This window comes from Molossus molossus, unplaced genomic scaffold, assembly GCF_014108415.1.
Source record: "Molossus molossus isolate mMolMol1 unplaced genomic scaffold, mMolMol1.p scaffold_m16_p_16, whole genome shotgun sequence".
NCBI classification, from domain to species: Eukaryota; Metazoa; Chordata; class Mammalia; order Chiroptera; family Molossidae; genus Molossus; species Molossus molossus.
In genome coordinates this window covers 41,647,115-41,660,998 of record NW_023425351.1, presented here as the reverse complement: position 1 = coordinate 41,660,998, position 13,884 = coordinate 41,647,115, and the positions used below count along the sequence as shown (strand labels likewise).

Here is a 13,884-nt window from a genome sequence, read left to right as displayed (position 1 = left end):
TATCTGAACAAAAAAATGGAAAAAAAAAAAAAAAAAAAAGTCCTCTGGTGAGGATAAAAAAAAAAAAAAAAAGATTTTATCTTTAACTTTTAGCATTTTAACTATGATGTGTCTTGGTGTGGAACTCTTTGGGCCCATCATGTTTGGGACTCTGCATGACCTGCACTTGTGTGTCTTTTTCCTTTACCAGGTTAGAAAAGTTTTCTGTCATTATTTCTTTTTTTTTTTTTATCCTCACCTGAGGACACCTTCTCATTTTGTTGTTCAGATAGAGTGGAAGGGAGGGAGGGAGGGAGGGAAGAAGAGAGAGAGAGAGAGAGAGAGAGAGAGAGAGAGAGAGAGAGACATCAACGTGAAAGGAACACATAGAGTGGCTGCCATCAGCACAACCCAACCAGGGCCGGGGACAAACTGCAACCGAGGTACATGCCTTTAGTGGGAACCAAACCCGGGTCTCTCAGGACTGCCAGCCAACGTTCTAACCGCTGAGCCAAAATGGCCAGGGCTTGTCTTTATTTCTTCAAATAGGTTCTCAATCCCCTGCTGGCTCTCTTCTCCTTCTGGTACACCTATGATGTGGATGTTGCTATGCCTTATGTTATCCCAAAGGTCCCTTAAACTATCCTCACTTTTTAAATTATGTTTTTCTTTTTGCTGCTCTAATTGGGTGTTTTTTCTACCTCATCTTCCAAATCACTGATCTGAACCTCTGCTTCTCCACCCTACTGTTTATTCTTTCCAGTGTATTCTTCATTTCAGATATTGTATTCTTCATTTCTGTCTGGTTCTTTTTTATGGTTTCTATGTCCTTTCTTGTACTATTGCACATTCTTTTTGTTGGTTTGTTTTGTACATGCCCCTAGCGGGAACCGAACCCAGGACTCTCTGGTCCACAGGCCGACACTCCAACCACTGAGCCAAACCAGTCAGGGCATATGTTGCACATCCTTATAACCATTCCTTTGAACTCCATATATGATCAATCGCTTGCCTCCATTTCATGTAGGTCTTTTTCTGGAGATTTCTCCTGTTCTTTCATTTGGGGCTTCTTTGTCTCCCCATTTTGGCTACTTCTTTGTGTCTATTTCAATTAGCTAGATCTATTAGGACTCCCAGTCTTTGTGGGGTGGCCTTATGTAGTAGGTGTCCTGTGGGGTCCAGTGATACAGTCTCCTTGACCACCTGAGCTGTGTGCTCCAGGAATGCCCCTTGTGTAGGTTATGTGGGCCCTTTTGTTTTAATTGTCTTGGTTGTTATTGGCCCATTCATGCATGGGATCAACCCTCAGGCTGGCTGACTGTAAGGCCAAACTCTGACTACACGGTGCAAGCTACTGTGCAGGTGCTGATCACACAAAGCAGAATTTGAATTTGCCTCAGCAGGGTTTGGTGCCTGCCAAGATCTCCCTTTGGATATGCTGCCTGTGAAGCTTATTGGATCTTACTCTCATGTTTTCTGATACTTGCCACTGGGTGTTGGTTCTAGGCTCCGTGGGAGGGACTCTGATACAGGCTTCCATCAGACGTACCTGTGATTGGGCATCCTGTTTGGAGCTAAAAGGGATCCATAGTTTGTGGCTGCCTGTGTTGGGCCTTGGTGCATGCAAGAAGGACCGAGCTGTGCACCAAGGCCACCTATTACCAGCACTGGCACCAGGGGCAGGTTACCAAAAGTCCCAAGGCAACCCAAGATCCGCCTTTGCCTGCCTTTGCCTGCCAGCTGCCAGTTAAGCTCAGTCACTGAAAGAGCTTCTGGATATATTCCTCAGCAGGGCATAAGCTCCACAGGGTGAGGTGAGAGGGAGTCCACAGGGTAGGCTATTACTTTCCCCTATGCTGATGCCACACAGTGGGGAGTGCTCCACCAAAGGAAGATAGCATCTGTGCTGTGGGAGATGGACTCAGCACAGTTGTCCCTTTAGCTCTTTCCCCAGAGCCACAAAACCCAGTCTCTCCTTATGTACCTCTAGTCCACTCCACCCTCCCTGCCCTGGAACCCAGGGTTAATGGTTGCAAAATTTTGTGCACTGGCCCTTTAAGAAGGTGCCTGTGTCTATTTCTGGTGGACAGAAACCCCATTGCTTTTCACAGCCAGATGTTATGTGGGTGCCTCTTCCCAGCTCTGGTGCTCTGGGCTGGGGATCCTGGCAGGGGTTTTAAACCCCATGCATCTCAGGAAGAACCCTGCTGTAACTGATATATTCCTCCAGAACCTCAGCCACCGCCCAAGGGAGCAGGGCCAGCCCTTTTCGTATCTCTGCTTTTCCTGCCAGTCTCAATGTGGCTTCTTCTATAAATCCTTGGTTGGGAGACTTCTCTTCAGCTAGTCTTCAGTTGGTTATTCAGGATGATTCTTCTATATTTTAGTTATAATTCCAGTTTGGTCCTGGGAGGTGAGTGTAGCTTCTACATACTTTGTCATGATCTTGGATGTCTCAAAAGTTTACTTCTTTATGTAGCTCACATGCCAATCAATACTTCGTCAAAGAAATTACTTAAAACAGGTTTCAATGAAATTCCACAATGACTAACAGGATGATAAGTTTTTAAAACAGAAATTAAATCATGTGTTTTGAGAAAGATTTTCATTTTCCTAGAACTGATTCATATTAACATAAAAGCCTTAGAAAGGATTTAATATAAAACTGCCTTATTCCAAAGAAAGAATTTGAGGCAGCAAGAGAAACTAAGAAGAATTACATTGCAGCTTTAAGGCAGTTATGGCAGACAACACTCACTGGTGTAGCAGACGCTGCAGCTTTCATGGCTGCACCAGACCATACTGCTACTCAAAAAGAAAAGGGCAACACCTCACCAATTAAAGTTTGAGACCCCATGATTAACTAACTTACCTATATATCTTCAAAATCCTTTCATTCAATCCACCTTTCATGTGACATTCTGACAGAATCATTTACTGACCCCTTCATAAGTTATCTAACTACACAGAGGTTAAAAAAAAAATTATAGTCATTATGACACACACCTTTATTTTTTCTCCAAAAGTTAACAAGCTAATTTAAATTCTTCCAAAAAACTATACTTAAATGATAGAAAATACAATAAGACATTATCACAACTGCTGCAAATCCCCGATAAGACTAAAATTTTAGCCAATCCTACCCACCCTCCTATGTCACTCCAGCTGAACAACTCCCTCAGGTCACTCTGCTGAGTCTACCCAAAACACCTTACCCTTCAGCACCTGGGATGGCCTTGCCAGGATTCGAACCTGGATCATCTGTATGGTCAGACAGAGGCTTCCAATGAGCACAAGACCAGCTGCAGGTGCATATCCCTTCCTCATGTGAAAATTCCAAAATGCCAGGCATTTTCAGAGAACCCACTTGGTGGAAAGACAGGTTTTACTAGACACTATAAATAACATGAACATAAGGATCATGTTTCACAGCTAAAAGATACTCCCACATACACCATCTCCTGTGATCATAATCACCTTGAAAGTAGCCAGGTAATAATTGCCCTAATTTCCTAGAGGTGAAGTTACTGCACAGGTGTCACAAGTACTAGACTGCTCAAATTAATAAGGAAAACCAGGGACGTTTCAAGACTTTACCTTGGCATTTTTCTGCATTGGGAAAAACTCTGGACCTCTTTTGAGGCAAATTTATTCGAGGATCTCCAACTGTCAGTCCCAGAATAGTACCTGCTGGAATTTCTGCTGGTGATGTTATTCCTTTAACAGCAAACAAACAAAAATATCCAAGTTTAATGAGAGTCATTCACAATGTATACATATTTGCTTGTATTTTCCATTTTTTCTAATGAAATTTTTATCTTGGGCTATTTATTTAAAGACACGTATTTTGCCCTGGCCACTTTGGCTCAGCGGTTAGAGCGTCGGCCTGCAGTCCAGGGAGACCCGGGTTCGGTTTCCACTAAGGGAGCGAACCTCGGTTGCAGTTTGTCCCCAGCCCTGGTTGGGTTGTGCAGGTGGCAACCACTCGATGTGTCCCTTTCACGTTGATGTTTCTCTCTCTCTCTCCCTTCCACTCTATCTGAACAAAAAATGGAAAAATGTCCTCGGGTGAGGATAAAAAATAAAGATACGTATTTCATTTATTTCCCACTGAGACTTTGAGAGAATAAATTAACATTCACAAAGAGTAAAGTTTCTTACAGAAAAACATTAATTTAACATTACAGATTATTTTACAACAGGGATGGGGAACCTTTTTTCTGTCAAGGGCCATTTGGATATTCATAACATCATTCGAAGGCCATATAAAATTATCAACTTAAAAATTAGCCTGTTATATTTGGTGAGGCGTGTGATGTTAGCTGGTACTGATTTTGCGGGCCTTATGCGGCCTACAGGGCGGACGTTCCCCGCCCATTTTACAACATGAACTTATACATTTCTATCATTGATAGCTACAGTAGCTTTACACAAAAGCACTCATGTCTAGTTAAGAATAAATTTCAGTGGAGTACCTGGTATATGCATTTATTTATATCAGAATGCCAGTTATTTAGAATACCAACATTTCATTTGTTTATTGTTTCATAAGCAAACTCAAATAGTGTTTACACTATTCACTCTCTGACTTTCTTCCTTGCCATATGATAACAAAGAGTTACAGGTTAAACAGCACTGTAGACATAGGTAGTCGAACTACAAAACATTCTTTTCACCCACTTCCCACAGCACCCTCCTTTCTCAGTACAACCCAGCATCCCCACCACTTACCTCCCAACAATTCAAAAATGGATTTTTGTTTGTGGTGAAGAGAAACGCTATCAGGGTTCTTACAGGCTTCAATCCACCAGTGGTGAGGTGTCTTCTCTGTGTCCTCTCCCTCCTGAAAAATAACAACTCCTGTTTACCAGACAAATAATGAGTCAGACTTAATAATTTTGTTATGGTTGTGATACTGCCCCCGCCTTTTCTGTATGTGGGAATGAACGTTTTAAGGGACGAACCAAGGTAACTGTCACTATTTTTCACACAGTAATTAATACCAGACTATTCTTCTAATTAGAGGCAAAGACAGAGTACTACATTTCTCTCAAGATTTCACATACGGCTCCAGCCAGTATAGTTCAGTGGTTAGAGCACTGGCCTATGCACCAGAGAGTCACGGGTTCAATTCCCAGTCAAGGGCACATACCTGGGTTGCAGGTTCGACCTCATGCCCCAGTGGGGGCCCGTGTGGGAGGCAACCAATCAATGTGCCTTTCATATCAATGTCTCTCTTTCTCTCCCTCCCTCCCTCTTTCCCTTCCATCTTCTCTTAAAAAAAAATCTGCCCATTCAGTGTGGCTCAGTTGTTCAGCATCATTCAATGAACTGAGAGGTCCCGGTTCAATTTCCGGTCAGGGCACATGCCCGGGTTGTGAGCTCGATCCCCAGTGGGGGACATGCAGGAGGCAGCCAATCAATGTTTCTCTCTCACATTGATGTTTCTCTCTCTCCCTTCCTCTCTCTCTAAAAAAAATCAATAAAAACATAAGTTTTAAAAAAAATCAATGGGGCCCTGGCCGGTTTGGCTCAGCGGTTGGAGCGTCGGCCTGCAGTCCAGAGAGACCTGGGTTCGGTTCCTGCTAAGGGCACGTACCTCAGTTGCAGTGTCCCTGGCCCTGGTTGGGATGTGCGGGTGATGGCCACTCGATGTGTACCTTTCACGTCGATGTTTCTCTCTCTCTCCCTCCCTCCCACTCTATCTGAACAAAAAAAATGGAAAAATGTTCTCGGATGAGGATAAAAAAAATCAATGGGGCCCTGGCCGTTACGGCTTAACGGTTAGAGCATCAGCCCACGGCCAGAGAGTGCCAGGTTTGGTTCCCGCTAAGGGCAAGTACTTTGGTTGTAGTTTGTCCCTGGCCCAGTTGGGGTCGTGTGGGTGGCAACCACTTGATGTGTCTCTCTCACATCAATGTTTCTCTCTCTCTCCTGCTCTATCTGAAGAGAAAAGCAAAAATGTCCTCGGGTGAGTATAAAAAAATAATTTAAAAAAAATTAAAAATCAATGGGGAGCCCTGGCTGGTTTGGCTCAGCGGTTAGAGCGTCGGCCTGCGGAACGGAGAGACCCGGGTTCGGTTCCTGCTAAGGGCACATACCTCGGTTGCAGTTTGTCCCCGGCCCTGGTTGGGTCGTGTGGGTAGCCGCCACTCGATGTGTCCCTTTCACATCGATGTTTCTCTCTCTCTCTCTCTCTTCCTCTCTCTCCCTCCCACTCTATCTGAATAAAAAATGGAAAAAATGTCCTCGGGTGAGGATAAAAAAAAAAAAAAAAATCAATGGGGAAAAAATATATCCTCTGATGAGGATTAACAACAACAACAAAAAATGATTTCACATACTAAGAAAACACCCATGATATTCAGAGAGACTTAAGCTACTTCACACTGAGATCTCTGTGCACGGCGCCCAAGAGCACCTTGCTCCTCTCCCTCTATTGCCAACTTCATCACCACCAATTTAAGTAATAAAACCTTCCTCACCAAGGGAAAACCAAACCAATACCTTTTGAAGAAATCTTCAGCAAAAGGCTATATTATGACTATAGTACTTCTAGAAATTTCAAATAAGATACACAAGTATTTTACTTATATTTTTCCTGACAGAACCAAGAACTGAGCAAGGTTTCAAAAAGTACTTTAAGTATCATATGCATGCCAAGGAAGAGTGTCTACAGCCAAGATTCATACCGAACTGAAGTTCATTAAAATAAGAGGCACTCCTAGATTCTAAAGCAATCTGTAACATGTGCCATTTGTCTCACAAATACTCAGGCAGCATACCTTAGTGGTTTCAAGTACAGGCTCTGGAAACAAACTTCCTAGGTTCAAATCCTTGCTCTGCAACTTATTTAGATGGAGTCGAGCACCTGGTCTGTGCCAGGCAATGTGCTAAGCACTGGGGACAGAGTAAAGAACAGAACTGACCCTGTCCTTGCCATCATGAAGCTCACCATCTAATGAGACACACAACACTGTATAAATACACAAACAGATACAGACATACAAACTAAGGAAATGTGCAAGATGCCACATAATTTACAGGAGAGATAGAATTTACCATGAGTGATCATGAAAGGATTTTGTAGGAAAATGAGACAGATGTTGAAACCTGAAGTTTTAGCCAAGCACAAAGTAGTAGAGGCAGAATAATCAAGTGAGGGGAAAAAAGCAGGTGCAAAGGCTCTAAGAGAGATGACATCTCAAACTGAAAGTAGGCCAGTGTGGCCAAGTGCAGAGATGAGGCAGAAAGGCACGGATTACACAGACACGTTAGGGGCTTTGGAATTTATCTCAAACACAATTTAAAAGCTTTTAATCACAAAGTAACACCATGTGAATAAATTAACAAAAGAGTACTCTGCCTCCTGCACAGAGAATGGGATGAAAAGGGGGAACAAAGGGGAAAGTTCAGATTCTGCCTCAGCCTTCAGGCAAGAGACCAGGGAAAAGAAGAAGTGGTTGAGGCTAATGTGGAAGCAATGGAGAGAGAGAGATGCTGCCTTTGTGTTAAAATATTTTTCTTCTAAAAGCTCAAAAGCTGTTCAGATCTATCATCGTATTTGACCATGTCAAGTCTGTGAGAGGCACAGGCCCTGAAAGGCTCATTGCACTAATACAGCAAAATGAACTGAATGTGAATCCAGGCTGTCTCACTGCCAATCTAGTCTCTATCTCTAGACCTATGCTGTCAACATGGTAGCCACTTGCCACAGAGTTATTCGAATTTAATTTTTAGTTAATCAAAATTAAATGAAGGTACAAATTCAGTTCCTTAGTCCCACTAGCCACATTTCAAGTGTTCAATTGCTATATGTGGCTAGTGGCTACCATACTGAATAGCACAAAGGAACAGCGCCCTCACAGAAAGGTTTACTAGACAGTACTGCACTGGACACATTGCTAACCCTTTAGGGAATCACAGAACCTTAAAATTCACCCCAGAAAATATGCATCACACAAGTATAAACAGAAAAACTGCTATACACCTTCAGGGATTTTAAGGGCTCTATTACCTGTTTATGGAGCAGAAGGTAAGACCCTTCTACAAACTCAAGGGCTGCAAGAACAACTTGTACTTAAATAGGAACAAGTCAGTTTACTTATTACATTCATTTAGATTTGCTCATCTAAGAGAAGAAATGACAACATCCTTAATAATAAGCATAAATAGAGAAATAAACATGTATAGGCCATGGCCCAAAATGTAACCAAATTATATGTTAAGTTTCACAAGTTTAGGAAATGCATGACTAGGATAAATCATTACAGTCACATGTAATCTTACGGCGTGGACAGAAGCAGCTTTTAGTGCCTCAGTTAGGATGGAGTGGGAGAGTGGACCAATCAGGCGGAATCTGTTTATCTCCATCGTCAAATCACTGAAAGAGAGAAAAAGTCTTAAAATGGAAACGTCCATGATATATGATATCTATACCACTGGCAAAACAGAGGAAGCCTTCAAAAAAAATGTTCTGAGAAAATTCAACCTGTACCTGATTATAATGTCAGTGGTTGAAGAGATCCAAGAACATGGTTGATGTGAATCTCTAGTTCCATCTCCAATAAATTTTTTAATTGGTTTAGCATTTTCTCCATCGTCTCTCCATTTTCTTTTCTTGTCAATTTTCTCATCAGGCAGTTTAGTTTGGCTTTTTTCTTGGGATGGTGTCATAAGGGGGTCAGGGATGCAGATAGTTGATTTGACGGGTTCTATACACTGGCACATTACTTTTATTTCCTCTAAAATATCCTAAGGATATATTAAAATATTTTACTTTTAAAGTCTGAAATGTAAACGCATTACAAATTTAATGTGGTTTTAGTTTGTTATTTTTTTTCTCTCCCTTTAAAAATTTACATTTTTATTCTTTCACAAATTAAACTAAATTCATCATCATCAAAATGTTTTTTGGTTCTTCTGAGTAGTGCATGGCACTTGGAACAAAAAAGGAACTCCTCAATATCAAAGATTAATGAAAACAACAGACTACTCTGACCAAATTTTTAAAAATGAGTTTAAAGAAGACATTTACAGTCTACCATAAGAAAGCAGTAAGAATGCTAAAAAAGACAGAGAGAGAAAAGCAAAGCTAAATGCAGTGTTAAAAATCTTAAGAATTAATCAAAACTTATCATCAAATAGGCTTTAACAAGCACTCGACACCAAAGGACCAATTCAGGCATAGTGGAAGCATTCATCCAAAGGCCACATTTCAAGCTATTTATATAATAAGGTTGGTTTTCATACCTACATGTGGCCTACCAAAGAGAGAGAAGTCAAGTTTGCTTTATTTAATATTCATGCAACTTTCCTCCCTATATTCAAATACCAAGTAACCAACCAAACTTTTACACCATTTAAATCTCTATGGTATTAAGCTCTGGCCGGTTTGGCTAGCGGTTAGAGCATCGGCCAGTGGATCAGAGAGTCATGGGTTCGATTTCCAGTCAAGGGCACATAACTCACTTGCAGGTTTGATCCCTGGCCCTGGTTGGGGTAGTGCAGGAAGCAACCAATCTATGTGTCTCTCACATCGATGTCTCTCTCTCTCTCTCTCTCTCTCTCTCTTCCCCTCTCCCTCCTTCCCTCCCTCCCACTCTATCTAAAAATCAATGGAAAAATATCCTCGGACGAGGATTAAAAAAAATGTCTATGGTACTGATTTCCAACAGTCATCAAGAATGCAGTAACAAGTGATGGGGAAATAAACTCAAGGATTATACCTGTTTAAGAGCTGGGTGAAGCCAGATCCACAACTGCCTGCTCTCAGAAGTGTCACCAGGGGTCCTCTCAGGCTTCCAAATAAATGTAACAGGCCCCAGCATGTCTTGGGGATATTTATTCGCGCGGTAAAGCATGAGACTACCTTGGCGCTTTCCAGACAAGCAGTGAACTGCTGCAAAAGTCAATCCTGACGTAAACAAAAACAACATGCCATGATTTCGAGTACTGAGACTGCAGTAGTATTTCCTGACAGCCATACAGTTGTTTATTATCTCTCTCCATTAGGGATGAAGTCTAGGTTTTGGTCACTGCTTAAATCAAAGTGACACTCAGTACATTCTCAATAAATACTGAATGAATGGTTTAATGAGTTTTGAGTTTCTTCCTGCCTAAATTCACTCCACCAACATAGCATAATGGTTCTCTCACTTTACACTTGACAATGTTAGAAATGATTTAAAAGCCACTTCAAATTTTCCTTTTATTATCATACTCATTGGACACAAAAACTGTCTCCTGCATTTTTTTTCCTGCATTTTTATATATGTTTAAATTCCTAAATGCTTACAGCTGACACTTCTTCATGAAATGAATAAATAATCAAATATGAAAACAGGACTCATATTTGAAACCAGTTTACCTGTGTCTGTGCTACACATTGGAGAAAGTGCCTTTAGTATTTCTTCCTCTTTGCCCTTCAACTCCAAACAACAGTAGTAGGATAAATCCTGCACAAAGAGAGACATCATCAAACACTTAGCAATTTACATGGAGGAAATTGCAAAAGCCAAAAGTCACATCAGAAAAACTTCCAGCCCTGGCCAGTTTGGCTCAGCAGTTAGAGCGTCGACCTGCAGTCCAGAGAGACCCAGGTTCAGTTCCCGCTAAGGGCACGTACCTCGGTACCAGTTTGTCCCCGGCCCTGGTTGGGTCGTGCGGGTGGCAACCACTCGATGTGTCCCTTTCACGTCGATGTTTCTCTCTCTCTCTCTCTCCCCCTCCCACTCTATCTGCACAGAAAGTGGAAAAATATCCTCGGGTGAGGATAAAAAAAAAAGAAAGAAAAACTTCAGAGTCCAAGACACAGAACAAATTGCTAAAGCTATCATTTCATAAGTCAAAATCTGAACCTTGTCTATTTCTACTAGCAAATATTCTTATTCAAATTTGAATCCAAATAAAAATAAATTTCGATTTAAATATGTTACAGTGTCCTATTTTTTATAAAGAAAATCTGTATTTTATCCCATACTCAAAGACAAGCTCTAAATAGAATGTAAAAACTGCTGCCTCTAAGAAAAGAATTATTCTTCCCTGAAATCCACCTAAGGTAAGAAATGATGCAAATAATTTGTACATTACTTCTCCCATGCTCAGTCTTTACAATAATATTCAACTTTGACTAAGCACTGTACAAGAAAACAATGAGAGTAAGACCTTACCAATTAAATAAGATAAAGACAGATCAAATGAGCTAGTAAAATCAGTATGTTCCAGAACTCTAAGTTTCTAGTCAATGAAGAGTTACCAACTGCTAAGGGCTGGGCTAATTTCTTACATGGACTGTCATTTAATCTTCCCAACACCTGGTGAACCAGGTACTATTTGTTATCTTATTTATTTCACAGATGAGGACACTAAGACAGAGACTGTTATTAAACAAAGCCATATAACCAGAAAGTGGAGAAGCCAACATTCCAGACAGGCTCACTGACCCCCAAGCCAACCCCTCTCCATGGCACCTTTAAGTAATTTCAGTGCACTCAGTGACTAGAACTAAACGGCAAAGTATAGCTAAGGTCCTGACAAACTCACATTAATCAATGCTATCATTCACACACAGAACTCTTCCCAGGAACAGGGATCCACTCTCTGTTGTCAGTGGCCAGATGAAACTCGCTCGAATTTTTATAACTGGTGACATCAGAGAATTATGCTTAATAGCCTAGAACTCTGGAGTCAGACTACCTAAGCTCAAATCTCAACTTCACCACTCACTGGCTGTGTGGCTGTGGGTAAATTACCCTATTTCTCTGTACCTCAGTTTCCTCATCTGTAAAATGGAAATAATGATAACTACTTACCTTGTAGTGTTGTTATAAGAATTAAATGAGTAAACATATATAAAGCACTAAAATAGGGCCTGGCATAAAATAAGTATTCAAAATTATTTGTTATTATCAACTATTATTTTTATTACTTAGGACTGATTTAATGTTAAGAAAATATCTGATAACCTCAGTAAAAATCTTGCCCAGAATAATAGTAGTCAAATGTGTGTCTTAAGATTTGAGAGAGAGCAGAACACAGTATGAAAAAAAGCACAGGCCAGAGGAATTAGATGCCCAAGTGTTACCTAGGCCACCACTTGGCCCTGGACAAGTCATTTCATCTCTCTGGATCCCAGTTCCCTCAACATAAAAAGAATTTTACTATAATCTATTATTTCTGCTGTTGAGTATTCAAGTCAAAACATCTTGCCCTGGCCGGTTTGGCTCAGGGGTTAGAACATCAGCCCTCACTTGTCATGTGGAATTCACTTCAATTCTTCCCTGCTATCTGGCTTCCTTCTGCCTCCCCCACTCTCCCATTTTCTTATTCCTGTAATAAGAATGCTCATAGTATTGTATATATCCCTTACAGTTGTATATTTGGCTATTAATGTCAGTCTCCACTAATACTTTTAGGCTGCTTCATCTCCAGTATCTGGCAAAGTGTCTCAAACTCAGTAATTATTTTTTAAATAAGTAATCTCAGAGATAGGGCTTTGGCATACCATGAACTATTCTAAAAGTCTCTACCAGAAACGGTCTGAAAATAAAAGAAAACCAATTGGAAAGCATACCTGAAGGAGGCAACAGTTTGTCATAGCTCGATAGCAGGCTCTGTGGCTCTTGGCTGTTGGCCTCTCCCCAAGGCAGTAGCCCCACTTCTTGACCATGTGGAACCGTTTGGCATGCCAGATGTGAGTTTCTAACCATATGTTCTTCTTTTGTCTACGGTTAAACTCTAGCATGCGGTTTATGTGACATCTTCGAGCTTTATGGCATTTATTCTTTGAATGTTCTTTTTTCTGATGCACTGCTTTCTCTGCCTATAGTTTCAAGAAGAGAAGCAGAACCAGTTTTCAAACATTTCAAAACAAAGTTATTAGGAATTCAAACATTAACTTTAGATTAACTGGAGCACATTACAGATCCCATTTGTTTGCTTAATTTTTTAACTTGGTGATTTCTCCAATGAAAGTAGAGAGGGGACAACAGAAGGAGTAAAGATTTTAGAGGTAGGCAAACCTAAGATAGAAGCATGTCCTATCACTTATTAATTGGCAAGCTTCATGGACTATGAAGATTGGAATATTAATTTTTTTATTGTGAATCCTCACCTGAGGATATTTCTCCATTGACTTTTTTAGATAAAGTGGGAGGAAGAGAGGGAGAGAGAAACACCAATGTGAGAGACACATGGATTGGTTGCTTCCCACATGACCCCAACCAGGGCTGGGGATCAAACCTACAACCCAGGTATATGCCGCTGTCATATCCAACTATCTGCTAATTTGGTGGATGATGGGGTGGGATGGGAATAAATGATTAAAATAAAGCATGCAAAATGAGCATGCTGTTCTTGGTTTCCATTGTAACAATTTTATTAGGTTAACACTTCCCATTTTCTTTTAGGAACTACTAACCTCATCATTTATACCAAGTAAAACTTATACCTCTTTCTGAGCAATCTCCTGCAACCGCCTCGGAAGGCGTTTGACATTGTGGCTCATGGCTCGTCGTCGCATGTGCCGAGGCAGAGTCTGGAAAACCAGTGAATTCGAAGACTTCTGAGTCACTGCTTTCAACATAGCACTGATTTCAGCAGCTCGGGCCTGAGCAAAAGTAGATGCTATCGAAGGAAAGAGCACTGTCATTAAAAACTAGTCTTGCATCAACACTTTTCTGGTACATCTCAGAAGGAAAAAATATTTGAAGTACATGACCTTACAATTCACCCACTACCCTAACCCCCTATTAGATTAATAACGATAGTGGTTATTTCTGTATTATAAGATTATAAAACTTGTCCGGCCAATGTGGCTCAGTGGTTGAGTGTCGACCCATGCACCAAGAGGTTGCCAGTCTGATTCCTGGTCAGGGCACATGCGCAGGTTGTGGGCCAAATCCC

At 41.1% G+C, this 13,884-nt stretch overlaps 1 protein-coding gene across 1 annotated transcript in view; it reads right to left on the bottom strand.

The window, feature by feature from the left end:
* POP1 (POP1 homolog, ribonuclease P/MRP subunit) overlaps nucleotides 1-13,884 on the bottom strand; it is a 48,149-nt gene that overhangs the window by 27,963 nt on the left and 6,302 nt on the right. Inside the window, exons 4-11 of the mRNA XM_036264020.1 lie at nucleotides 13,430-13,605; nucleotides 12,554-12,802; nucleotides 10,349-10,436; nucleotides 9,708-9,895; nucleotides 8,477-8,733; nucleotides 8,269-8,362; nucleotides 4,711-4,822; nucleotides 3,577-3,696 (exon numbers count right to left, since the gene is read on the bottom strand). Of these exons, the coding sequence (XP_036119913.1) occupies nucleotides 3,577-3,696; nucleotides 4,711-4,822; nucleotides 8,269-8,362; nucleotides 8,477-8,733; nucleotides 9,708-9,895; nucleotides 10,349-10,436; nucleotides 12,554-12,802; nucleotides 13,430-13,605 (1,284 nt within the window). The remainder of the gene's footprint in view (nucleotides 1-3,576; nucleotides 3,697-4,710; nucleotides 4,823-8,268; nucleotides 8,363-8,476; nucleotides 8,734-9,707; nucleotides 9,896-10,348; nucleotides 10,437-12,553; nucleotides 12,803-13,429; nucleotides 13,606-13,884) is intronic.